General features: G+C 41.7%; 1 protein-coding gene across 1 annotated transcript in view; it reads left to right on the forward strand.

The window, feature by feature from the left end:
* The window catches only part of DNAH8 (dynein axonemal heavy chain 8), a 577,557-nt gene that overhangs the window by 387,969 nt on the left and 161,778 nt on the right, over positions 1 to 27,810 (forward strand). Inside the window, exons 49-53 of the mRNA XM_074949111.1 lie at positions 6,773 to 7,019; positions 16,018 to 16,259; positions 16,358 to 16,498; positions 22,482 to 22,719; positions 24,488 to 24,630. Coding sequence (XP_074805212.1) covers positions 6,773 to 7,019; positions 16,018 to 16,259; positions 16,358 to 16,498; positions 22,482 to 22,719; positions 24,488 to 24,630 — 1,011 coding nt within the window. The remainder of the gene's footprint in view (positions 1 to 6,772; positions 7,020 to 16,017; positions 16,260 to 16,357; positions 16,499 to 22,481; positions 22,720 to 24,487; positions 24,631 to 27,810) is intronic.

Genomic DNA, 27,810 nt, shown 5'->3' on the forward strand with positions numbered 1-27,810 from the left:
TTATGGAATTGGTGCATACAACACCACATAGAAATTACCACTTCATACATACCCTGATGTCACAAAACAACTGCCAACACACTCAGCAGACACTTCTCTGAGGAACACAAATGGGAATTACATCCCACGATACTATGACAGCTCTTCTCCCACTGGGGCACCCCATCGATAGACCTCTTTGCCACAACCCAGAATCGCAAATGCCACCTATTTTGCTCCAGAGCGGGACTCGGGACTGCATCCCTAGGGGACCTGTTCCTCATCCCGTGGAACAACTCCTTCATGTATACCTTTCCATCGATTCCTCTGATACACCGGGTTCTATGCAAGATCAGAGATGACAAGGCCTAGGTCATACTTATTGCCCCGGCTTGGCCAAGACAGACATGGTATCCTTACATGCTACGCATGTCCATCCATCCTCCATGGTCTCTCCCCAACAGACCAGATCTGCTTTCTCAGGACAATGGCCGGCTTCTTCATCCGCAGCTCCAGAAACTCCACCCGACAGCGTGGTTCCTTCATGGTTCCAAACTAGCCTGTTCTGAGCAAGTCCGGAATGTCCTCCTGCACAGTAGAAGAGACTCCACTCATAAAACTTACTTGCAAAAGTGGAAATGCTTCTCCATGTGGTGCTCCCATAAATGCTTGATGCCCCACATCGTGACCCTCCCTAAATCCTAGACTACCTTTTGAAACTAAAACAGGACTGGCTCTTGCTCAGCTCCATCAGAGTACATCTCGTGGCCCTCACCACCTTCCATGATTTGCTGGACGGATAGTCACTCTTTGCCCACCCCACAATAAAACGCTTTCTCACGGGCCTGCAAAATCTCTACCCTGAGATTCATCCATTTGCAGCCGCCTGGAATCTCAGCCTAGTTCTTCACGGTCTTATGAAACCTCCCTTTGAGCCCTTAGCTACCTCATCCCTTCTCCACATGTCTTTGAAGGTAGCTTTCTTGGTTGCCATAACATCAGCAAGGAGAGTAGGGGAAATAAGCACCCTGATGGCCTACCCTCCCTACACAACCTTCTCTAAAGATAAAGTTACCTTGCGACCCCACCCTAAATTTCTCCCTAAGGCGGTGTCCACCTTCCACCTTAACCAACCGATATACTTACCTGCATTCTAGCCCAAACCTCATAAGACTCTGCACAAAGCTGCTCTACATACCCTCGATGTCATACGGGTAATCGCCTTTTATCTAGACAGGACTAAACCGTTTCGTAAATCCCCTTGGCTATTTGTCTCCACTACCGAGAGATCGAAGGGTGCGACTATCTCTAAGCAACAACTTTCCAAGTGGATCTCTGACTGCATCAGATTCTGTTACCGAACTCAGAATGCCCAACCATGTGAGGGCATCAGAACTCATTCTACTCGGGCGATGTCAACATCCGTTGCCTTCCTCCATGACGTACCTATTACTGATATCTGCAAGGTGGCCACATGGACATCTGACCACACATTTTCCAAACATTATGCTATCACACAGGATACCATGGCAGACACCATCGTAGGCCACACAGTACTGTCTACAAGGTCACTGCCGCAACTCCAAAGTCCCACCAGCCATAGTGGGTACTGCTTCACGTTCACCTGGAGTGGAGCACCCACAGGGACACCACTCGAAGAAGAAGACAAGGTTACTCATCTTGCAGTAACTGAGGTTCTTCAAGATGTGTGTCCCTGTGGGTGCTCCACTCCCCACCCTCTTCCCCTCTTCTTTGGAGTACTATTCTGACATCTCCATGGTATAGAAGGAATCGAGGGGGGTGTGGGACTCTAAAGAGACCGCGAGACAGCAGCTAAGCACATGTGTCCTGACCAGGCACTGCTACCGAAGATCTCCTATCAACGGCGCCGGGATGCACCGTCACCTGGAGTGGAGCACCCACAGGGACACACATCTCGAAGAACCTCAGTTACTGTAAGGTGAGTAACCTTCTCTTCTCTCTCCTTATATCTTCCCAAACTCTCTGATTTGTCCCCAGACTCATGACCTCATGCTGTTCTTCCCTTCCTGTAGACTTCCCATTCCCCTGTTGATTTGTATGTAAATGAAGCTTCCATTGTTTTTGATCACACCTTGCTTAATTTAAGTGGAGACAGACAGATAGATAGCTGCCTTCCCTCCTGTCTGGGAGGAAACCTGTTTCTCCCTTTGTTTGATCACAGACTTTATTCCTCACATATGATTAATACATTTTTACAGTAATATTAATCGCAAGTGTGTCATTAGATTTCACAAAAACCTTACCTGATACATTTTTATAATACAGTAATATGGTATATGATCAGTGGATTCAATTTCTTATAATTTGAGGTTCAGATCCCCGCAAAAGGCTAATCTCCCTCACTTGCTAGATTGATAGCTCTGTTTATCATTTCTGTAAATGTGCCTTCTTTTTCTCTGCCTGACAGCAAGCTGGTCAGCCAAGCAAATACACATTCCATTGTCTAGGGCAGACTGGATTTATGTATTGCTTGCTGAACATAATTCTAATGCACATCCATAACTCTTTGGACACACCTCCAACATACATCATGCAAGAATAGTAACAATCAGTGAGTTATTAGTTTTACAATGATATATTACATGCCACCTTTTGGGAATATATCATGACAAGTGTGTTAGGTATAGTGATTATATCAGTACTGGCACAAGTTGCTGACATAGAGTAGTGTCACAAGAGGCTCTCTCCTGTTTGGGGAAAAGTTGTGTAAGATGATGGCAGACAGTGCCAAACTGAAGCAGTGCCTCCACACCCCATGTAGCATATCAAGGAGAGTCTACAAGCTCACTAACACAGAGAAATACTCCTTTTGTCCACCCTCTTCACAAAAGTATCAGAGGAAAGAGAGCAGGTTCTAATTTCACTGGGGAAAACCCTGGAATCGCGGATCAGAAAGCAAAGCCAGAAATGGTACCACCACTGCCTAGGGTTTATTATGAAAAAGAGTGAATGTGCTTCTGCCCAGATCTGAATCTAGGAGGTAGAATTTGCAGCTTCTCAGGAGAATGGTCTGTATTGACCACAGACAAATGGCTGAGAGAGATAATGAGCTGCCAAAGGACAGATTCCAGAAAATCTAGAATCTGATATCTATGTTGGTAAGGAACACAAGGTCATCCATAGCTTAGTTTCTCCAACTACTAGGCCTTCTGGTTTCGTGCATAGGATTCACCCCATGAGCAAGGTCCCATATCCGGTGTCTCCAGGCTTTTATCCTAAAAGTACAGATCCAGTCATTGAAACGTATGCAGTATCAGGTGCTGATCCCAAGCATGGTACTGAACTCTCTCAACTAGTGGTGAATCCCAGAGAATGCCCGCAAGGGTCTCCCCCTGTGCCTTTGACACCCACAGGTACTCAAAACAGGTGCTAGGCTAGTGGGGAGAGGAGCACACCTGAGACACAGAATAGCACAAGGCAATTGAAGCTCCATTGAAAGGAATCAGACCATCAAACTCTAGGAGCACAGAGCTGTCAGGCTAGCCATATGAAGGTTCCAGAGCTACCATAAAGGCCCAGGACATTTTGGCCCAGTCGGACAACTCTACCACTGTGGTATACCTCATCAATCAAGGGGGAACTCAGAGCTCTACTTTGGGTGTAGAAGCAATTGAGATAATGGACTGTGCAGAGAAGAATCCCTCTTCCATAAGGCAATACACATCAAAGGAGAACTGAACCAGAAGGCAGACTGGCTCAGCAAACATGCTGTCAACAATTCAGAATGGTGCCTGAATCAGGAATTCTTCAACCTGATCTCACAGAATTATGGCCTTCTAGTGGTCAACCTGTTTGCCAGTCACAAGAACAGAAAGCTGCCAAAGTATTTCACTGGACAAGCAGATCCCAGATCACTGGGGACAGAGGGTCTCTCTAACAGGGCTTGCTTTATACATTTCCACTTCTTATACTTCTAGAGAAGGTGATTCAGGAAATAAGATGAGAAGAAGGTAAGGGTTTGTCTCCACACTGGCTGAGGAGATCATGTTACTCAGATCTGGTAGACCTGGCAATGGAATCCTCACTGTATCAGTCAGTGAGACTGGACATCCATTACCAAGGTACTATCTTCCATCCAGACTCAAACCATCTCCAGCTAACAGCATGGCTATTGAGAGGTAAGTGTTGATAGCCAAAATAATTGGGACTGTACTGTCTTCCAGATTATTTTTGATGCTAAAGGCGTACTCCTATATCCGGTCTAGGTTTAGCTAAGGGTGTCAAGAAAACAACAAAAATTCTGGTATTCCAGCTATTCTGGATTATCTTTATGATGGTGTGAACAAGGAGCTCCAGCCCAGCACCTTTGCCTGGTGTTGGCCACAAGTAGCATCTTTATATGCAGGGTCCTCTGGTTCCTTGGCAGAGGATCGTCAAATCTCAAGATTTCTCAACTCAATAAGACTGGCTAGACCTGCAGTCAGACCAGTCTTTTCTAAATGGAACCTACAACTGTTTATTGGTTGCTATCATGCCTCCTAGATGAGTTTAGGAGTCGGCAGCTTTATCCATGCAGGAATCTCATTATGTGTACTATGACAAGGAGGTAAGGACTTTCTTGCCAAAAGTGAATGCATCTTTCCATGCCTCTCAGGAGGTCAGGATGACCTTCTCTTATTTTGTCTAAAGCCACAGCATTGTACAGAAAAGCTATGGCATAATCTGGTGTTCTTAGACCACTAAAGATCTATCTTAAGCACATCATCTTGACAAGAAGATTGGGCTTCTTCTTTGCCTTCTTTTATCCAATGTGCCAAGTGCTCTGGATATCCAGACTGTTTCTTTCCTTCCCAACTCACATAATTCACTGCTCACTGCTTTTCATTTGTCACAGATTGTGGGGGATACTATGTGCTAGAGTGGAAATTTTCTTACCCAATAATTTCCTCTCTAGTGGTAACATCCCCCATGATTAAGTAATTGATTCTTTTTTTGGAGTATGAGTTATGTATGTAGGTAAAAGTTAGTTCAATTTTAAGGTTAATAATGTTCTTAACTGACAGGTATATGAGTATCTCTACAGCTTGGGAATAACTCACCAAGAGGCCTTGGGAGCAAAATTGTACCACTGCCAAATTCCACAGGGAAAAGGGATAGCCTATTCATAATGAATTGTGGGAGATGCTGCCACTAGAAAGTAAATTATAGAATAAGTAATTTTCCCTTTCCAGGCTCCTATCGGTAGCTATGATTAAGACTACCTCACAGAGAAAGTCTCCTTCTTGAGATTTTTAGGTAGCCTCTTAAGGAAACAGGCAAAAGGACTTGAGTCCCAAGCAGTTTATGGTGTCTCAGATTCAGTATTTACAATGTGACTATGGCTATGATAAAATACCTTTACTGGCTGTTTAGTTTGACCTTTGGCTCTGAAGTTCAGGCCAGGATTTTGGCTAGGTCTTTAAAAGAGTCTTATTTTAGTACCAAGATGGATGACACATTGTCCTGTCTTAAAAAGATTAGGGCTAAAACTAAGTCTCAAGCAATGAATGTTACTCCACATAGAATATCAAAAGGTAAACAAGTATTCAGTTAATATTGATGATATAAGGGCTAGTATTACCATCACGTGGTATATCCAAATCTTGGAGGGGAGCGGGAGGCGTTTTGGTTAAATCCAACTGTTTTTGCCATTGAAATCTCCCTGTGATAACAGAAATTCCTGTGATCACCAGGATACAAAACTGGAGGTATTCTTTGTTTATGTGTACTTTACACATTTACATTATTTAGAACTGCAATGGTTAACTATTCTCTTGCTATACCTTGTTTGTATTCACATTCATTTTTCTCTGTGAATAGTATTAAATTTCTTTTAAAAATATGTTATAGTAAAGTTATTTTTGAGCTGCTCTGAAGATGTCAGACAGGACTCCCCTCAAGAAACTATGTTTCACAATAAACACATTTGGTTTTCATCAGTTTAGGAGCTACAGGTTAGTCAGTAGCATTACACAAAGAGTAGCAATTACGAATATATTTGACAGGTTTCAGAGTGGTAGCCGTGTTAGTCTGTGTCAGCAAAAAGAACAAGGAGTACTTATGGCACATTTATTTGGGCATAAACTTTCATGCGCTAAAACCCGCTTCATCAGATGCATGCAGTGGAAAATACAGTAGGAAGATATATATATACAGAGAACATGAAAAAATGGAGGTTGCCATACCAACTCTAATGAGACTAATCAATTAAGGCGGGCTATTATCAGTAGGAGAAAAAAAAACTTTTGTAGTGATAATCAGGATGGCCCATTTCAAACAATTGACAAGAAGGTATGAGTAACAGTAGGGGAAAAATTAGCATGGGGAAATAGTTTCCCCATGTGTAATGACTTATCCACTCCCAGTCTTTATTCAAGCCTAATTTAATGGTGTCTAGTTTGCAAATTAATTCCAGTTCCGCAGTTTCTCGTTGGAGTCTGTTTTTGAAGTTTTTTTGTTGAAGAACAGCAACTTTTAGGTCTGTAATTCAGTGTCCAGGGAAGTTGAAGTGTTCTCCGACTGGTTTTTGAATGTTATAATTCTTGACGTCTGATTTGTGTACATTTATTCTTTTGCGTAGTGACTGTCCGGTTTGGCCAATGTACATGGCAGAAGGGCATTGCTGGCACATATCACATTGGTAGATGTGCAGGTGAACGAGCCTCTGATGGTGTGGCTGATGTGATTAGGTCCTATGATAGTATCCCTTGAATAGATAAGCCTTTTAAAATAAGCATGAATTTTTCAAAATTATTCACTTTTTTCTTATTAGTTATATGAAACTTATAAAGTACGCCATGGGCTGATGATACTTGGACCCAGTGGATCTGGAAAAACAACAGTTATAACTATGCTGATGAAGGCAATGACAGAGTGTGGGCGTCCTCATAGAGAAATGCGTATGAACCCAAAAGCTATTACTGCTCCTCAAATGTTTGGCAAACTTGATACTGCAACTAATGACTGGACAGATGGAATCTTTTCTACGCTGTGGAGGAAAACACTAAAAGCTAAAAAGGGTATGCAAATATATTATATGTGATATGATCAAAATATCTCATCCATGCTGTGCTGAAAAAGTATCTAATATTTGCAAATGTGGTAACATACTCTCTCTTGAATGAAGAAATATAGTCATGATGAGGGATTTGAGTTCAGGTCTGTTATTAATAAGAGGTCAAATAATCAGGCTGAATCAATCTTTGATTAATAATCTTTGATAAATATTAATACAGCACAGCACAGAAAGGAAGGCTATAGTTACCAAACCTATCAGGAGACTCGAAAAGTGACTGCAGCTCTGTTCATTCCCAACTTATTCCCAGGAACTCTGCTTTTTATATACTGCATATTCCTATTTATCCGAAACCCTATTATCCGAACCTCTGCATTATCCAAATCCCTTCCTTGTCTCCCAGCATGAGATCCATGAGATCCATGTTGCAGAGGACATGTGGAGGTTGGGATAATAGAGCAGGGGCCTCCAGCTGGCAGTGCGAGGAGGCAGGGGATGAGCCCACCGGCTGCAAGAGAGGCCACTCTGTTGCTGAATAGCTCCTGCAGCAGCACAGGGAACCCTTTGCAGCCCTGTTGACATAGGAATGAGTGAATAGGGTCATGACAATGGAGCTACAGAGGGCTTCAGAGGCCCAGTCACTTCAACTTTCCAGTTCAGCACTGTTAATATGAATTATGCTTTGCTTTTGTAAAATTATAATCAAGATTTGTATGGATTAGTTTTAGTGGCTTTAAAATAACGTATTTTCTATTTTAATGTTAATTACTTTGATAGACTATATGGTTGCAAAATTTCTATTCCTAATAATATGTTTTTTGATCTCTAATTGAAACTATGAAATATTTTTGATGGAGGAAGGGAATCTTAGTTTCTGTATCTTTTGTTTTAAAATTTGGAATTAACGGTGTCTGAGAAAAACACAGTTCTCACTCTTAGGTTGGGTGCAGCAAGTCAGATACACTTTATTATCTCAAGGAATTGCACAGAGGGAGAGAGTGCACAGGGTTTCCCCCACCTAGGCAGGTCTCTCTAAAGATAAACAATTAGAGCAAGCATTTATACCTTTATTACAGACAATAATAAGCAACAGCTGCATATTGTTTATACATATTCCTTCATGATATCTTATTTTTCTCATATAGTCTACATTCTGTTCTTATCTAATACAAGGTCACAACAGCCTCTTTCACAGTTCTTTTCCAGTTGCTTCACACTATCCCCGCTTCTACAGATCTTGCATTATTAAAGCTAGAGTTAGCCTGACTCCTGTTCTTTCCAGAGGCCTGCATCCAAATTCGCTTTATCTACTTTCACAATGGTAATATCATAAACAGAATTACAGGCCAACATTTTCAATCTTGGGTGCCTAAAATTAGGCACCTACAGCCATATATATTCACCTAAATAAAAGTGGTCTGATTTTTTTAGAGTTGCTGTTCACCCACAGCTCTTGTTGACTGAAGTGGAAGCGGTGAGTAATCCACACCTGTAAAAACCAGGCCACTTTTATTTAGCTGCCTAAATGTAGATAGTTTCCCCATTTTAGGCACCCAAGTTTGAAAATTTTGGCCTTTAGAACTATATAGGATATTATATGAAGGCAGATACTTGGTTTTGGGAGAAAAGTGTTTAAATCACTGTTGATTTACAGTAGCTGTGCTTCTCAGCCAAGTTCAGGGAGTTCAGTGCCATCCAGTCTGCTACAATGGAACTGTGGAGGCAATGCCAGGCAGAAGAGAACAAGGTTTCTTACTTACAGTAACTCTTGTTTGCTGATTGTATTCCTTTGGTGAGCCACACTGACCCTTGCTTTTCCTTCCCTTTAACTTCGGAGCCCAACTCCATTGGGCTTCAAGAGGCAGAGAGGAACAGTTAAAAAGTGTGGGTTATTTATAATTGCCTTTGTGATGTGGGGTTAGAAGACATGCATCTATCCCCCAACGGCCAGCTACTGCTTCAAAATTGGTTCCCTGGATAGGTATTCAACTCCTACAGTGGGGCTTTGTCGAGTCAATGCTACTGGAAGACAAGAGTTCTCCTTTTACTGATTGTCCATATGCATATTCCACTTATGGTGTGCATGCATCTCATACATCTGACATTGGAGTCTTTATAGCCATGAGTGCTCCTTGTGGCTGAACATCCACTCCAAGTTTCTTGATGCTCCACACTGAGAACATAACAGGTCAGAGCAGGCCAACCATTATTCAGTTACTCTTACCACCTCCTGGCTTCAAGACAGAGCTGCTCAGTCTGTTACAAGAAAAGGAGTACTTGTGGCACCTTAGAGACTAACAAATTTATTAGAGCATAAGCTTTCGTGAGCTACAGCTCATTTCATCAGTATGCATCCGATGAAGTGAGCTGTAGCTCACGAAAGCTTATGCTCTAATAAATTTGTTAGTCTCTAAGGTGCCACAAGTACTACTTTTCTTTTTACGGATACAGACTAACATGGCTGCTACTCTTAAACCTGTCAGTCTGTTACTTCAGTGAACTCCTATCCCCTTTTCTCTGTCTTTGTATATACATTTTATAATCAGTAGTAGTTAGCTTGTTGACCATTTGGTATGTTATTTGTATTTAGCCTGGGTTATTTTTTAAGGAAATTATCTTTACTCTTGATACTGAGATGGCCTCTTTTAAGTCTCTCAGTTTTAAGTAATGCTCATGAATGATGAACATTGAGAAGCTGGATATGAGTCAACAGTGTGCCCTTGTTGCCAAGAAGGCCAATGGCATTTTGGGATGTATAAGTAGGGGCATAGCCAGCAGATCGAGGGACGTGATCGTTCCCCTCTATTCGACATTGGTGAGGCCTCATCTGGAGTGCTGTGTCCAGTTTTGGGCCCCACACTACAAGAAGGATGTGGATAAATTGGAGAGAGTCCAGCGAAGGGCAACAAAAATGATTAGGGGTCTGGGACACATGACTTATGAGGAGAGGCTGAGGGAACTGGGATTGTTTAGTCTGCAGAAGAGAAGAATGAGGGGGGATTTGATAGCTGCTTTCAACTACCTGAGAGGTGGTACCAAAGAGGATGGTTCTAGACGATTCTCAGTGGTAGAAGATGACAGGACAAGGAGTAATGGTCTCAATTGCAGTGGGGGAGGTTTAGGTTGGATATTAGGAAAAACTTTTTCACTAGGAGGGTGGTGAAACACTGGAATGCGTTACCTAGGGAGGTGGTAGAATCTCCTTCCTTAGAAGTTTTTAAGGTCAGGCTTGACAAAGCCCTGGCTGGGATGATTTAATTGGGGATTGGTCCTGCTTTGAGCAGGGGGTTGGACTAGATGACCTCCTGAGGTCCCTTCCAACCCTGATATTCTATGATTCTAAAATGCTTATTTTGTTTGGGAGAATTGCACATCCCTGGCAACTGTACAATTTGTAGGTCCTTTACTCATAGGAACTGAAAATCTAGGGAGGCTCACCTACAAATATTTTTTAATGGGCAGATCCATGAAACCATCTTCAGAGCTGGGGTCCTTTGACCCTTCTATTTATGACCTGGTAAGTTATAGGAGTGCTCCAGGGAATAAGAGGTCTACAACATCTGAAATCCCATCAGCTGCTTCTTTAGCCCAGAATCTGAGAAAGACTGATAGTGTTCCTGCTGTGAAGAAGGGGCATGGTCAGGAAAATATGAGAGGCAGCTCTCCAATCAGTTTCTCCTCAGAAAAGAAAGTGGCTTCAAATGCACTGTTCCACTCAAGAGAGATTTTGCTGCCCCATGTGGCCTCAGCACTGAAATACCAGGCGAAAACAGTGTCTAGTACAGTGTCATCTCATGTTTCCTTCTCACCGAGCTTGTTACCAACTACTGTAACTCCAGCTCTGGTGCTATCTACTTCTGCTGCTCCAGTACTGCAGCCTTCATCACCTGCTCCAGTACCACTGTTTCTCCTACTGTGCTTTACATTAATAACAATATACCTGGCACTGGAGGATCTACCCATTTTGCAGGAACAGGCTTCTCAATCTGAGATCCTACTATGGAGTTGCCAATCCTTTCTGCTGACTTATTGGGACCTACCATAATGATGTTGTCTTCCTTGGATGAGGCTGTGCTTTCTCCCATTATGCTACAGATAGATGATTTCGAGAGTTTTCAAGACTTGTTAAAATCCATTTGGAAGAGGTTCAGGAGCCCGCTCATAACTCATTGATGTTATCCAATCCTTGTCTGCTGTTTCCAATTAATAAGTTGTAACAGGGAGCCATCTCTGATTAGTATGCTGCCCTCCTTTCCAGGGCTTGTCCTGTTGGCTGGGAGAGAGGAGAGACTTGCTGCACCCTGCAAAACAAGAATCCTGGTCCCAGGCCCTTAAAGGAGCAGAAGCACAGGTTTTTTCCCATACACTAATTGTTCCTCCAGGACCACTTCCTCTCTCCCAGGATCTGATTCTGCCATTTCATAGGCCCTCATATACATCCGTATTCCTGTCATACAATGGAACAGGGGTTCTCTGACACTCTAATCCCTACTACCCTCAAAGGGGATGGACCATCTCTGTTTCATGAGGCCATTATAGACCCTGCAAAAATTGTTTGGCAGATTCCCACTTCAGCAGCTTCAGTGTCCTGAAAATCAGACACATATCACATTCCCTCTAAGAGAGATGAACTCTTTTATTCCTACCTGGTGCATGGTTCCCTGGTGATGACAGCTCAAATGAGAATTCCAGGCAACAATTCAAAACCACGCCGAAAGACTGGGAGCCAAAGCGATGAGATTTCTTTAGTCAAAAATCTTATTAGTTGGCCAGTTTACAGTTTGGGACTGCAGATTGTCAGTTTATGTACTATATGACTGGCAGATAGATAATGTGACACCAATTTTTGAAAAAATCTCGAGAGGTGATCCTGGCAATTACAGACCAGTGAGCCTAATTTCAGTACCAGGCAAATTAGTTGAAACTATAGTAAAAAACAGAATTATCAGACACATGCATCAACATGATGTGTTGAGGAAGAGTCAACACAGCTTTTGTAAAGGGAAATCATTCCTCACCAAACTATTAGAATTCTCTGAGGGGGTCAACAAGCATGTGGACAAGGGTGATCCAGTGGATACAGTGGACTTGGAGTTGCAGAAAGCCTTTGACAAGGTCCCTCACCAGAGGCTCTTAAGCAAAGTAAGCAGTCATGGGATAAGAGGGAAGGTCCTCTCATGGATAAGTAACTGGTTAAAAGACAGGACAAAAAGGGCAGAAGTAAATAGTTTTCAGAATGGAAAGTGATAAATAGTGGTGTCCCCCAGGTATCTGTACTGGGACTAGTGCTGTTCAACATACTCATAAATGATCTGGAAAGAGGGGTAAACAGTGAGGTAGCAAAATTTGCAGATGATACAAAATTACTCAAGATAGTGAAGTCCAAACCTGACTGCAAAGAGTTACAAAGGAATCTCACAAAAATGGGTGACTGGGCAACAAAATGGCAGATGAAATTCAGTGTTGATAAATGCAATGTAATGCACATTGGAAAACGTAATCCCAACTATAAATACAAAATGATGGATCTAAATGATCTGTTACCACTCAAGAAGGAGATCCTGGAGTCATTGTGTATAGTTCGCTGAAAACATCCACTGAGAGTGCAATGGCAGTCAGAAAAGCTAACAGAATGTTAGGAATCATTAGGAAAGGGATAGATAATAATACAGAAAATATCATAATACCACTATATAAATCTATGGTATGCCTACACCTTGAATATTGCATGCAGTTCTAGTCACCCCATCTCAAAAAAGATATATTAGAATTTAAAAAGATACAGAGAAGGGCAACAAAATGATTAAGGGTCTGGAACAGATTCCATATGAGGAGAGATGAAAAACACTGGGACTTTTCAGTTTGGAAAAAAGATGACTAAGAGGGGATATGATAGAGGTCTATAAAATCATGAATTGTGTGGAGAAAGTGAATAAGAAACTGTCATTTCCTCTTTCACATAACACAAGAACTAGGGGTCAACCAATTAAATTAATAGGCAGCAGTTTACAACAAACAAAAAGAAGTACTTCTTCACACAATGCATAGTCAACCTGAAGAACTCATTGCCAGGTGAAGCTGTAAAGGCCAAAACTATAACGGGGTTCATAAAAGAATTAGATAAGTTTCTGGAGGATAGGTCCATCAATGGCTATTAGTCAAGCTGATCAGGGATGCAACCCCATGCTCTGGGTATCCCTAGCTCCTGATTGCCAGAAACTGGGACTGGAGGATAGGGGATGGATCGCTCGATGATTGCCGGTTCTGTTCATTCCCTCTGAAGCACCTGGCAATGGCTACTGTTGAAAGACAGGATAGTGGGCAAGATGGATCATTGGTCTGACCCTATATGGCCAAAATAAAATAACCTAAGGGTCTTCTGACTCAAACACTTCCTCCTCCACTGAGGAAGGGGAGCTCTCAGATTCAGGCTCTGAGCAGACCAAGAAAAAATATGAACCAAAAGTTTTTTCTCTCCAGAAATGTTTGAAACCTGGTGCAAAAATGTTGCATAATCCTGAGGAAGTGGTAAAGGACAAGCCTAAAGGCAAGTACCAGCATTCTAAATCCTCACCTGAGATAGCTGTCCTGCTGCATTTATCCTTCCAGGATGTGAACAGAGAAGAATGTGAAACCTCTGGGAAAGGTAAACGAATAAGCAGATATGCAAGTTGTAAGAGCACACACAGACTACATCTTTGGTGTATGCAGGGCTGGTTATGGTATGTTGCCATCAAGCATCATCTGGATATGCTTCTGTGTGTACCTCCACTAGTACTCTTCTCCCTGAAACTCACAGTCATACCAAAGGTCAATGTCAGGCCTACTCCTCCATCTGGACTAAGTTAACTAATGGAATCAAGAACACAACAAAATTGCTAAGGATCCTGCTATTCCACTTTTTTTTTTTGGACTTTCTTCAGGGAAGCCATAGACCAGGATATTCAGCCCAGCTTCATAGCACCAGTAGTATCCTATTTGCAGGATCCTTCTGGTTCCTTGACAGAGAACCTTGAGGTATCCAGATGTCTCAGAGCAGTCAGACTAACTAAACCTGTGGTTAGATCTATCTTTCCTAGGTGGGACCTACCATTGCTGTTAAAAGCCCTAACCACACACCATTTTAAGCCTCTGACATCAATATCTCCATTCTACCTATCCATCAAAAACTGTTTACTGGTCGCCCTCACACCTGCTAGATGAGTTTCTGAACTGGCAGTTTTATCCATGCAGGAATCCCACTGTGTGTTCCATGATGACAAGGTGATGCTAAAAATCCCAGAATTGTCCTTGCCTAAGATGAATTCACCTTTCCATGCCTCACAGGAGTCGTCCTCCCTTCATTCTGTCCAAAGCCATAGCACCTGACAGAAAAGCTGTGGCACACTTTAGAAGTTTGAAGAGCACTAAAGATCTATATCAAGTGCACCTAAGTGATCAGAATATTGATCTTCTTATTTGGCCACTTTCATCTGAAGTGCCAAGGGCTCAGGTTATCTAAGCTATTGGTAGCTAAATGGATCAAGCCATGCATCATAGAGTCATAGAATGTGTCAGATGCTCTTGTTCCAGACAGCATCAAGGCACACTTCACAAGATCCGTGGAGACTTTGTGGGAAGAAAGAGCTTGTGCTTCCGCCACAAAGACCTGTGGGGCAGCAACATGGTTGTTGGTTTATATCTTTATTACACACTGTACAGTGGACTTTTTGTCCTCTGCAGAGGCCTCCTTTGGCAGGAGGATGCTGCAGGTAGTGGTCTAGTAATAGCATTTCCATTTTAGGCAATTAACTCTGGGGGTCTTTCCTGTCTCATTCCGTTTTTCTTATCCCTCCCTACTTCTTTTCACTGCTCGCTACTTCTCATACATATCAAAATTATGGGAGATGTTGGGCTGCAGAATGGTAAATTTCCTACCCATTAATTTTCTTTCTGCTAACATCATTTCCCACAATTCTACCCTCCCTGGTTGGCTTCCTAGGGACAGTATTTAATTTTGATAGTTTTGCTTTAGTCCATAGCTTACTGTACATAGTTCTCATTGAAATTAATGTTACTAATCATATTCTGTCGGTTTTTACACAGCTTTGGAATGAATCATCTGGCAGCAGGCTGGAGAAGGGGCATGGCTGGCATTAGCTGTGCTACAGCTTTGAATTGCCTCTGGAAGATGTAGACAGGAGGAGAATAGCCCGTATGTATCACAATTGTGGCAGATGTTGCGAGTAGAAATAAAATTACTAAGTAAGAAATTTACCTATCTCACTGTGTGAGAACCTGTTTTGAAGTGGCCAAAGTGGAACCTCCTGCTTCTCTCAGACCTCACTCCACCAGCTCTCAGGCAGTCTCAGCAGCATCTGTGAGGAATATTTTGATTATGCACATATGTAAAGCAGTCACCTGAGGTTTTATTCATACATTTACGATGCATTATACAATCACTGAAACCTCCAGATCAGATGCTGCATTTGGTAAGACTGTTACAATCCCTATTCTCCTAAGACTCTGAGCCTCACCATAAGTAGAATATGCATATGGACAATCACTCAGAAAAGAAAGGAAAGTTACTTACCTGGGTAACTGGAGTTTTTCAAGTTGTGATGTCCATATCAATATTGCATGACCTGCCTTCTATTCCCTTTACCTTGGAGTTCTGTATCACTAGGATTCTGCAGCAGAAAGGAAACTGTGTAGTGATTGACCCATTCTGCTCTTTTATGCCCTTGGTGTGGGGCATGAGGACCCTCGGCATATATGTGTGGCCATAACAGGTACTGCTGGTGAAAAGACTGATCAACAGTGCCTGCACATCATAAGTGGAATATGCATATGGACAGCACATCACAAAGAATTCCAGTTACTGTATAGGTAAATAACTTTACTATAGGTAAGTAACTCCTTTTATACATATAGCTTAGCTATTTAAAATATCCTCCTTTGAATATATTTTGTTCCCATTTTGATGTAAAAATGTGAATTATTTCTGTTTTGATTGTTTCCAGGTGAGAATATCTTTCTGATTTTAGATGGTCCTGTGGATGCAATTTGGATTGAGAATCTAAATTCTGTTTTGGATGATAACAAGACTCTGACTCTAGCTAATGGTGATAGAATTCCTATGTCTCCTACGTGTAAACTGTTATTTGAGGTTCACAACATTGAGAATGCCTCTCCTGCAACAGTTTCTAGAATGGGCATGGTCTACATCAGTTCTTCTGCCCTCAACTGGAGACCAATTTTACAAGTAAGGTTAAGACGGAGGGGAAGGGTATTACTTATTAATTTTATTTTGTTGTACTTTGTATGTAGACAAATTTTATGCTTTTTTATTTTATTTTGCAGGCATGGCTAAAGAAACGTACACCTCAAGAAGCTGATATTTTACAGAATTTATATGACAGAATCTTTGAAGCAGCATATACATACATGAAACTAAACCTTAATCCAAAAATGGAGCTTTTAGAATGTAACTACATTATGCAGGTAGAACAGATATTGCCATCTAAATTATTTTGTGTTTTTGCATGAATTCATTGTTTAAAATCAAGTATGCAGAAACAGCAAAAAGAACATTCACTTCCTTGAGTACTGATTAAAGTGGCAATAAAATTCCATTTCAAAGGAATATACCCTAGGAGCCCCACATGGGCTTCTTCTGTCTGTTGGAGTTGTATCTTCAATAAGTTCAGATGCCCATGACTGTTCTAGAAGGATGTTTTCCCTATTATAACCATGCTTGCCATTCCAGTAATGGGTTTTCTTCTGCACTGTGTCTACAACATGTAGGATCAGACCTATTGATCACACTAAGTAAATTTCACTCCCTCTTTTGAGAAAAGTTCCTGTTCATTCAGCCTGCTGGCAGCTTCAGTATTATTTACATTTGTTGCCCCACGCTACACAGCAAATGAAAACTTTTAAAAGTTCTGAGTCAAAATACTTTTATCTTAAGGCTTTCTCTCCTTTTGGGGTACCAAGATCTCCTGCATGCAACATCTCTTCTCCTGAGCTAAGATCCAGCATGACAGAAAAACCCTAGCAAATGAAGAGGAAAGCTGGAAGATGCCTCCCCAATTCAGTTACCCTCCAGGCTTGCTTAGTGGGGAAAATTTTGCTCCTTCTGCTTTAACAATGATTTTTCTTCATTTGGATTACCAAGTCCTTTGCCAGGGTTGCCACTGCTGCATCAACTGTAGGGAGGATGAACAGAGAATCTTTGGGTTCTAGGATCCTTCTAGAATTTCAAGGTTTCCCAAATTAGCTTCTCTTGTGTCAGGAGTTTCCCATTTATTAAGTTATTTGAAGGGGGAATATAGTAAGACAGCAAATCAAATTCTATTTTAATTTTAGATGGAAGGTATTCCCTTTTGTATTTAGCCTGCTTATTCTCTTTGTTTGACTTGCTGGCTAATGATCTCAGTAGTGGTCACCACATTCTTCACCATGGATTCAAACATGCCTGGAGGAAATAACCTTTCCTGCTCTCTGGCTCAGCATTATGATGATCTAAAACGGAGAGTTCCCGTTGTTCAGGGGAGAAGCTAGAACTCGTGGAACAAGATGGAGACCTAGAAAGGCTTTGGGGTTTTTACCCCGTGTTACTGGGATCCCAGTAGGGGCCAGCTGTGGTCACTCAATTAGGGTGAACTGCAAAGAATGGGGCAGACAATCCCCAAAAAGCTGGTGGATATTCCAATACTTAGATTTACCAAGACAGCATAAAAAGCTTCTGTTTATACCTTACTGGTTACTCAGAAGTCCAAACAACACAGTTCCCTTAAAGTGATCCAGCCTCAGGCCTCCATCCAGGTACCTAAGTCAAATATGATGATTTCTGAAAATCTCATTTCATCATATAAAAGAAAAGGTTCTACCAATCCCAAAAGATCAGACACATTACCTCCCAGGTTAATGAATGTTTCAGATCTTACCCAAATACACGCATACAGTCAATTCTTATTAACTAAACTAAAATTTATTAAAAAACAAAAGAGAGAGAGAGAGAGAGTATAGTTAAAAGATCAATATACATATAGATATGAGTTTAATTCTTGAGGTTCAGATTCATAGCAGAGATGGTGAGCTTTGTAGTTGCAAAGAGTTCCTTTAGAATATAGTTCATAGGTTATGGTCCAACGTCCAATATCATTTCAGGGCATTCCACCTTAGGACTGGGATCTCGGTCCTTATGGCTTAAGCTTCCCCTCTATGAAGCCTCAAGCAGATCTGAGATGACAGAATTAGGACCTTTTACGGTCTTTTATACAGTTTTCTAGCATCCATTTGACCATGCAGTCCTGGGTAAGGAATAGGCTTTTGATGTAACCTTCTGTTTTCTAAACACCACCAGTAATTAGTTACACAAATTAACATAGGGTAATTTATTCATTAGGCAGTCTATTTCAAACTTGAAAGAGAAATATAGACAATGACATTATTTTACCCAAGATTCTTCTAAATGTTAATATTCCCTTTTGATCTCTGAATGAGTAGCTATAGTGACAGACAGGAACTGTCTGTTTACACTCTAAGATACACACAATTAGTATCACTTCTAACTTCTAACAATATAGGTTTGCATTTCAACGTTCTAGCCTATTTAGCATGAATGGCCCTAATTACAATTCCCATACCTTTCTACATGACTTTAAAGGTTGACTTTGGGTCAGCCAGCCTGCAAGCTGTTTAACCCTTTCTGGCCATGAGTTATACTTTGTATAAGATTCGTTGCAATTATATAACAGTGGTAGCAATATGATTTGCATGGTTATATTTTAATCAGACAACGTCACAGCCCAAGTTTTTGGGTTTTTTTTTTTAGCCTTTTGGAAAGAGGGTGGTCATTCCTGTTAGGTGACCAGTCTCTTTTCTTGTCTGGTGTTCCCTTGTGGGTTGTAGCCCGTAGGGCAGAGGGTGAGAGGGTTAGGTGCTCTACATCAAGTAAATCAATTACATACCTGAGAAAGGGATGGAACCTAGGAGCTTTTCCCTATTTGAGGTGCATTGGAACACTGGGCTCAGTGTGAGTTTTGGACTCACACCTGGGAGACTACTTGATTGGTGAGTACTGCCTAGTTTGTGAAGATGTTTGAAGGCTTCTCAGTTGGTGTGGAGGGATGCAGAGACATCAATATGTCATGCAGTCTTCTGGAACTTTTTTGTGTGTGCACGTGCGTACATGTGCGTGCGCACGTGCTTGTGGATGCCTGCATTCTCTCTCAGGTGATTTGGCGCTTTCTCTCTTGTACTTTGGCACGTTTCAATGTATTTTTTTCTTTTAAAGATGGAAGGAGTCCGAGTGTTTTCAAACAGTGTATTGATTTGTTTTTGGCAGAAAAATGTCTGTTACAGATGAGCATTATTTTTTCATCTGCTGCCATAGATTTAAAGACTATGACCTAGGAGATTCACAAAAGGTCTTAGACACCTAACTGCCACGGTGATTCACAAAACCTCCACTCAGCTGCTGCCAAACCCTGTGTGAGCACCTAAACTCACTCAGTGTGCAAATCTTTTGCTGTAAAAGTTCGCTAGGTGCCCATGTTACTGCCTCTGAGCATGCATGCTGCAGCCTCACACCTCTGCCTAACTTGCCTGAGGGACCTGATATAATAAGTATGCTCAGACCTTGCCTAAAAGATCAGTGAGCTTACACAAAATGGCTAGATGATAATGACGGGCCAGGAGTACTTGTGGCACCTTAGAGACTAATTTCAGAGTAACAGCCGTGTTAGTCTGTATTCGCAAAAAGAAAAGGAGTACTTGTGGCACCTTAGAGACGAACCAATTTATTTGAGCATGAGCTTTCGTGAGCTACAGCTCACTTCATCGGATGCATCCGATGAAGTGAGCTGTAGCTCACGAAAGCTCATGCTCAAATAAATTGGTTCGTCTCTAAGGTGCCACAAGTACTCCTTTTCTTTTTTCTTAGAGACTAACACATTTATTTGAGCATAAGCTTTCGTGGGCTACAGCCCACTTCATTGGATGCAAAGAATGGAACATATAGTAAGAAGATATATATATATATACACACATACAGAGAATATGAAAAGGTGGAGTAAGAGGCTAATTAATTAAGATGAGCTATTGTCAGCAGGAGAAAAAAAACTTTTGTAGTGATACTCAAGATGGCCCATTTAGACAGTTGACAAGAAGGTGTGAGGATACTTAACTTAAGGAAATAGATTCAATATGTGTAATGACCCAGCCACTCCCAGTCTCTATTCAAACCCAAGTTAATGGTATCTAGTTCGCATATTAATTCAAGCTCAGCAGTTTCTCGATGGAGTCTGTTTTTGAAGCTTTTCTGTTGCAAAATTGCCACATTTAAGTCTGTTACTGAGTGGCCAGAGAGGTTGAAGTGTTCTCCTACCGGTTTTTGAATGTTATGGTTCCTGATGTCAGATTTGTGTCCGTTTATTCTTTTGCATAGAGACTGTCTGGTTTGGCCAATGTACATGGCAGAGGGGCATTGCTGGCACATGATGGCATATATCACATTGGTAGATGTGCAGGTGAATGAGCCCCTGATGGTGTGGTTAATGTGATTAGGTCCTATGATGGTGTCACTTGAATAAATATGTGGACAGAGTTGGCATCGGGCTTTGTTGCAAGGATAGGTTCCTGGGTTCATGTTTTTGTTGTGTGGTGTGTGGTTACTGGTGAGTATTTGCTTCAGGTTGGGGGGCTGTCTGTCAGTGAGGAGTGCTCTGTCTCCCAAGATCTGTGAGAATAAGGGATTGTTTTTCAGGATAGGTTGTATGGGCCAATAATTCTTTTATTATGTATCCACAGTGGAACAGCTTCAACAGGAAAGAATGGGGGAGCCCTATATCAGAATATCCTATAGCACAATAGTTAGGGCACTCACCTCAAATGAAGCAGATCCTAGTTTAATTCTCTTCTGCCCCTCAGGTAGAGGGGGGACTTGAACAAAGGATCTCTCACATCCCCGCTGAGTACTCTAATCACTGGGTTAAAAGTTATTAGATGGGCATCACTACCACCTCCTCCTCGCCATCTGCCTGGGCTTCTTGCTGAAATGGGGTAGGTGCCTAAAGCCAGAACAGGGTTTACTGCTGAGCATCCCAAGCAGAGGAGGTGCCTTTCTGCAGCCTGACCTTAGGTACCCATCTCCAAGAGAAGGGTGAGGCTTAGCACACACCCTTTAGCTTGGAGTCTCCCACGGCCTGTCTTAGGCACGGAGCTGCATAGCATGCTGGCTTTTGTGAATCCTATTCGGAGATGCCTGTCTCTCCTCATACATTGTATAGGGAGCCTAGGTGCCAAACTCAAGCTGTCATAAATATAAAGGGAAGGGTAAACCCCTTTAAAATCCCTCCTGGCCAGAGGAAAAATCCTCTCACCTGTAAAGGGTTAAGAAGCTAAAGGTAACCTCGCTGGCACCTGACCAAAATGACCAATGAGGAGACAAGATACTTTCAAAAGCTGGGAGGAGGGAGAGAAACAAAGGGTCTGTGTGTCTGTCTATATGCTGCTTTTGCTGGGGATAGAACAGGAATGGAGTCTTAGAACTTTTAGTAAGTAATCTAGCTAGGTATGCGTTAGATTATGATTTCTTTAAATGGCTGAGAAAAGAATTGTGCTGAATAGAATGACTATTTCTGTCTGTGTGTCTTTTTTGTAACTTAAGGTTTTGCCTAGAGGGATTCTCTATGTTTTGAATCTAATTACCCTGTAAGGTATCTACCATCCTGATTTTACAGAGGTGATTCCTTTACTCCTATTTACTTCTATTTCTATTAAAAGTCTTCTTGTAAGAAAACTGAATGCTTTTCATTGTTCTCAGATCTAAGGGTTTGGGTCTGTGGTCACCTATGCAAATTGGTGAGGATTTTTACCAAACCTTTCCCAGGAAGTGGGGTGCAAGGGTTGGGAGGATTTTGGGGGGAAAGACGTGTCCAAACTACGTTTCCCAGTAAACCCAGTTAGAGTTTGGTGGTGGCAGTGGTTATTCCAAGGACAAAGGATAAAATTAATTTGTACCTTGGGGAAGTTTTAACCTAAGCTGGTAAAAGTATGCTTAGGAGGTTTTCATGCAGGTCCCCACATCTTTACCCTAGAGTTCAGAGTGGGGGAGGAACCTTGACACAAGCTTTGTGAATCCCAGTGTTTTTCTAGTCACCTAAAAGTTAGGTGACAACATTTCTTTGTGAATTTAGTCCCCATAAATACCTTTAAAAGTCTAGCTGATTGATTTTCAGGGAGACAGTCACTTTTGAAAATGAGACTTGGGCTCCTAAGTCACTTAGGTTCCTTTGAAAATTTTACCCATGGTTATATATATGGCTTTACTCTGTATTTCCTTGTTATAATTTTGAGTTTGACATTGTCCTTTAGCAACCTTGACTGGTTTTCGAAATGAGTTTTTAATGTCTGAATATATATGAAGCTAAAAACTGACTGTCGTATTTTCTTAATGCTGTTTTTTGTATATTTCCAGTCTATTAATCTTTTGGAGGGTTTGATTCCCTCAAAGGAAGAAGGCGGTATTTCATCTCCAGCACATCTTCATAAATTGTTTGCTTTTGGATTAATGTGGAGTTTAGGTGCTCTTTTGGAGTTGGATAGCAGGGATAAACTGGAAGCCTTCATTCGAGCAAATGATAGCAAATTAGATTTGCCAGAAATCCCTAAAAACACCAATCAAACAATGTATGAGTTTCATGTTACTGATTATGGTAAGAGAAAACACATTGACATTCTTTTTGATAATTAATGACATTTTCAAATAAATAAGGTTGGTTCAAAATATAAAAGTACTCTATAATTACATATTATTTGGTCACATGGTCAGAGCTTTCCTTTCTTGCTAAGACACTATTGGCACACTAATCTTATGGAATCTGAATGCAAGTTACGTATGTGGAGGGGAGGAGTTGAGGTCTTTTTTGGATTAGTAATAATTTTTATACCTCTTGTTTTTAATTTAGTTTTCATGGATTCTTTCTGTTGAGGTACCTTAATTAGTCTACAGTATAGGTAATTTTTGAGCATGTTATTTCTGTTAGATTAATTTTACTTTATCTGTTACATTTTTTCTGAAATAAACATTATTGGTTCTTTGGCTTATTGTGCACATATACATTCCAGTGTAGGTGTATGTGCACCCAATGCATTCGAGTCAAAGACTTTTGCTAGCCGTACTACTAGGCAATGTGTGTGCCACTTCCTCATGCACTGAGATGAGAGTATAAAAGGGGTATGTCCACCCACTCCCTCTCAATTCCTTCACCCCCATGGCAAGAGTTGAAGCCCACCCATAGCATTTGCTTTGATTAACTAGCATTTCAAAATTCCTGTAGCATACATAGTTATAGATAGTATTTAGTGTAGTATAGTTAGGTTAATTGGTCATAGTATTTAGTAGGTAAATCCACCAGGTATTATGGAAAAAATCCCCAGGTTTTCAGCAGTGTGGAACGCATAGGGCTGTTTTCCCTGTTACAGAAAGGCATTAAAGCGGCTTGATTTGCTTTTGTGAGGACCATGTGAGGGACAAATGCTCCCTATGGCGCACCACTCACGGCAGGTGGATGGCGCAGGGCTTCTGAAAGTGTGCTGGGCTTCCTGGGCAGCTCCTTACCACCACCCAGCTTTTGGACAGGCCAGGAGGCAGGGCCATGGTGGGAAGGGGAGGCACAGAGGGTGGGGCCCCATGACAGGGGGGATGTGGAGGGCCCAAATGTTCTTTGTGCGTAGGGCCCCAATAAATCTTAATCCACCTTTAGTAAAGGGGCATATAATTGCTCCATCCATTGAGCCTGAAGGAGGGTGGTTATCACACCCATCAGCTTTTAAGGGGGGTTGTGACCTTCTAGCTGAAAGATCCTCTTGATGGCAGCCATTAACACCTTCATAAAAATACAAAAGGAAACCTGAACATGAGGTCCAATTGGTTAAGCAGATAAACAGTAGATCTGTTGGAATGATTCCTCAACCAGAAAATATTTTATCAGATCTTAGACCAGTTGGGCGATGTGAGGCTCTGTCTATTGGCAACAAATAGAAATACCAAAGAACCAAGAAGCTAGCCAACCCCAGCTGCAAACTCCCATCCCAACAGTGTAGGGAACACATTTAAAAATGTAGCATTTTAAAAGTTATTCCTTTCTCCAATCATAGCTTCAAGTTGCTGCACCAAGAAAGAGTTGGTTAGCTCACCATCTCCTTTTGGTTTGTGGCAGAGACGTGGAATAAATTTGAAGCCTCCCTACATACCCTGCATTTCCTTATCCTCTTGGTAGGAGGCACAGAAGTTAAAGGCTTCTCTTTGAGTCTGACAACTTCACTCCCCAGACAGCTCCTTCTGCTACTGAACTACCTGCTGCTGAGCTGTCTTTGGGTCTACTGCAGAGGGGAGAAAACACAATATTTTGACTAGTGGAGCTACTAAATGCAGACAGAGTATTATTAGGTACTATATTCTCCATTTTTTGCTCTCTTTAGGTGACTGGCAACATTGGAATAAAAGAGTTCAGGAATATGTTTATCCAACAGAAAGTATCCCAGATTATGCATCTATTCTGGTTCCAAATGTAGACAATGTCAGAACTCAGTTTTTGGTAGAAACAATTGCTAAGCAACACAAAGTAAGTACACTATTTCTTATTTAATTGCAAAGCTAATATATATGGTGTAACATAAAGAGGCTTCCTGTCATAAAACAGGGATGTGATAATCCCTCTTTATATTCTCTATCTCTACTCAGATTTGGTCAGGTTGTACATTTATTTAATTGTATTTACATTATTTTTCATTATCTACAAATTTGCCACTCACAAGCGTCTCTTCGTCCACATAAAACACTTAAAATAAAGCTCATTATGTAAAAGATCAATAGAATTAGTCATACACACACAAAAAAAATGTTAAATATAATCCAAATAATCCCTGCCATTTTTTCCTCTCAGGAAAAAGGCTAAAGGAGATTTAACCATCAGTTTCTGAGTATCAACAGACTAGTGCTCTCTTAGATGAATTGGGAAGGTGGATTTCAGAGTCAAGGGACATCCGCTGAAAACACCTTGCCACCACCTTTGGTTATATGAAGTTCTTTCAATGGGAAAGCAATAGCTGATCCCAACTGTCATGAAAGTACAAAGGGAGAGAATGCTTCTCATTTAGTAACAATCTAAACCAGAAAAAACTTTCAAGAGCAAAATCAATACCTTGAACTACACCTAGAAATAAATAAATCTTTGGAGTAGTAATATGGTTTATTTAATTTCAAAGTGTAAAATGCACTTATCGTACACTCTGAGGGTTTGCAATAATAGTACATGCAGTTCATAACAAAAAGATAAACCAGGCATTGATCCAATGCCACTGTGATGGGTTGTTCACTCCACATCAACCCTGTAAGGGTTAAGGAAGCTGAGAAAGGGCCAGTTAGGATAATATGCCACACATGAGTGGCTTAGGGCAGAAAAGCAACCCCTAATTGGAAGATGAAGCTCATCTAAACAGGTGTGGGCTGGGCTAATATAAAGCCAGGAAGCTGGCAACAGAAATGGGGGCAGTGTGGAAATCTGCAGTCATTGTCTGTGCATTAGAGAGGAAAGGAGGAAACCTAGGGAAAGAGTTAGAACCCTGGGAGCATGGCCCTGAGGATAGAGTGTTCCCAGGAGAGAGAAAGATAGAGAAGAAAGCCTGTGGGAGGTAGATAGGAAGCAGCCAAGGAGAGAGCAGCAAAGCTGGGGACTGAGCAGACCTTGGCTGCATGTTGTAGGGTCTCTGGGTTGGAACCTGGAGAAGTGTGTGGGCCTGTGTACTCCTACCAGCCACTGACAGAGTGGCAGTGCCTGGACAGTGAGATTCTACATCTTGGAAGGGGAAACGCCATGGTAACCTGCCCGGAGGTTTGCAGCTCCTGGAGTGAGAAAGGGGCCACAGAGTGACAGAGAGGACAATGAGAGGAGAGACCGCAAGAGGAGGTGTCACACCTGGAAGAGAGCTGTCAAGGTTCCTTCCCCACTCTGAACTCTAGGGTACAGATGTGGGGACCTGCATGAAAACCTCCTAAGCTTACTTTTACCAGCTTAGGTTAAAACTTCCCCAAGGTACAAACTATTTTACCTTTTGCCCTTGGACTTTATCGCTGCCACCACCAAACGTCTAACCTGTATATACCTGGGAAAGAGCCTGTTTGGAAATGTCTTTCCCCCCAAAATCCTCCCACACACACAGGTGGCCAAAATCCTACACCCCCTTTCCTGGGGAACGTTTGATAAAAAATCCTCACCAATTTGCGTAGGTGAACACAGACGCAAACCCTTGAATCTTAAGAACAATGAAAAAACAATCAGATTCTTAAAAGAAGAATTTTAATAGAAGAAAAAGTAAAAAGAATCACCTCTGTAAAATCAGGATGGTAAATACCTTACAGGGTAATTAGATTAAAAACATAGAGAATCCCTCTAGGCAAAACCTTAAGTTACAAAAAGACACAAAAACAGGAATCTACATTCCTTTCAGCACAGACTTATTTTCTCAGCCATTTAAAGAATACAGAATCTAACGCATATCTAGCTAGATTACTTACTAAGTTCTAAGACTCCATTCCTGTTCTGTCCCCGGCAAAACCATCACATAGACAGAAAGAGCCTTTGTTTCTCCCCCCCTCCAGCTTTTGAAAGTATCTTGTCTCCTGATTGGTCATTTTGGTCAGGTGCCAGCAAGGTTATCCTAGCTTCTTAGCCCTTTACAGGTGAAAGGGTTTTTCCTCTGGCCAGGAGGGATTTTAAAGGGGTTTACCCTTCCCTTTATATTTATGACACGCCCCCCAAATCACAGATAGGGTGAAACGCTGGCTGTGATTTCTTCCTGGAGCTCTAGGAAAAAACAGAGTTAATAAGACACATGCACCTCTAAAAATACTACCAAGTATATAAAGACTAACAATATTTTCCACATCTCAAGGACGAATTTAACCAGTTGATTCTGGGAAACTTTCACGGGAGAGTGCATCAGCCACTTTGTTAGAAGCTCCTGAGACGTGTTGGATGTCGAAATCAAAATCTTGGAGAGCTAAACTCCACCGAATAAGTTTTTTCTTATTTCCCGTGGCGGTATGAAGCCACTGTAGCGCAGCATGGTCAGTTTGCAGGTGGAAATGCCATCCCCAAACATATGGGCGTAGCTTTTTCAGAGCGTAGACAATGGCGTAACATTCTTTTTCACTGACTGAGCAGTTGCTTTCCCTCTCAGATAGCTTCTTGCTGAGAAACACTTCAGGGTGGAATTCTTGATCTGGTCCTTTTGCATTAAAACTGCTCCCACACCATGCTCGGACGCATCTGTGGTTACTAGAAATGGTTTGTCAAAGTCTGGGGCCCTTAGTACAGGGTCAGACATGAGTGTCGCTTTAAGCTGGTTAAAGGCCTTCTGACACTCTTCAGTCCACTGAACGGCATTTGGCTGTTTCTTTTTGGTTAGGTCTGTCAGTGGGGCGGCGATTTGGCTGTATTGCGGTACAAATCGTCTGTAATAACCGGTCAAGCCTAAGAAGGATTGAACCTGTTTCTTTGACTTTGGGACAGGCCACTTTTGGATAGCATCCACTTTGGCCTGTAGGGGGTTGATAGTTCCTTGACCGACCTGGTGTCCAAGGTAACTCACTCTGTTTAGGCCTATTTGACACTTCTTAGCCTTAACAGTTAGTCCTGCCTCCCTTATGCGCTCGAAGACTTTTTGTAGATGTTCCACGTGTTCTGCCCAGGAATCCGAAAATATGGCCACATCGTCAAGGTAGGCGACTGCATATTCTCCTA

The sequence above is a fragment of the Natator depressus genome, chromosome 3, assembly GCF_965152275.1.
Source record: "Natator depressus isolate rNatDep1 chromosome 3, rNatDep2.hap1, whole genome shotgun sequence".
NCBI classification, from domain to species: domain Eukaryota; kingdom Metazoa; phylum Chordata; order Testudines; family Cheloniidae; genus Natator; species Natator depressus.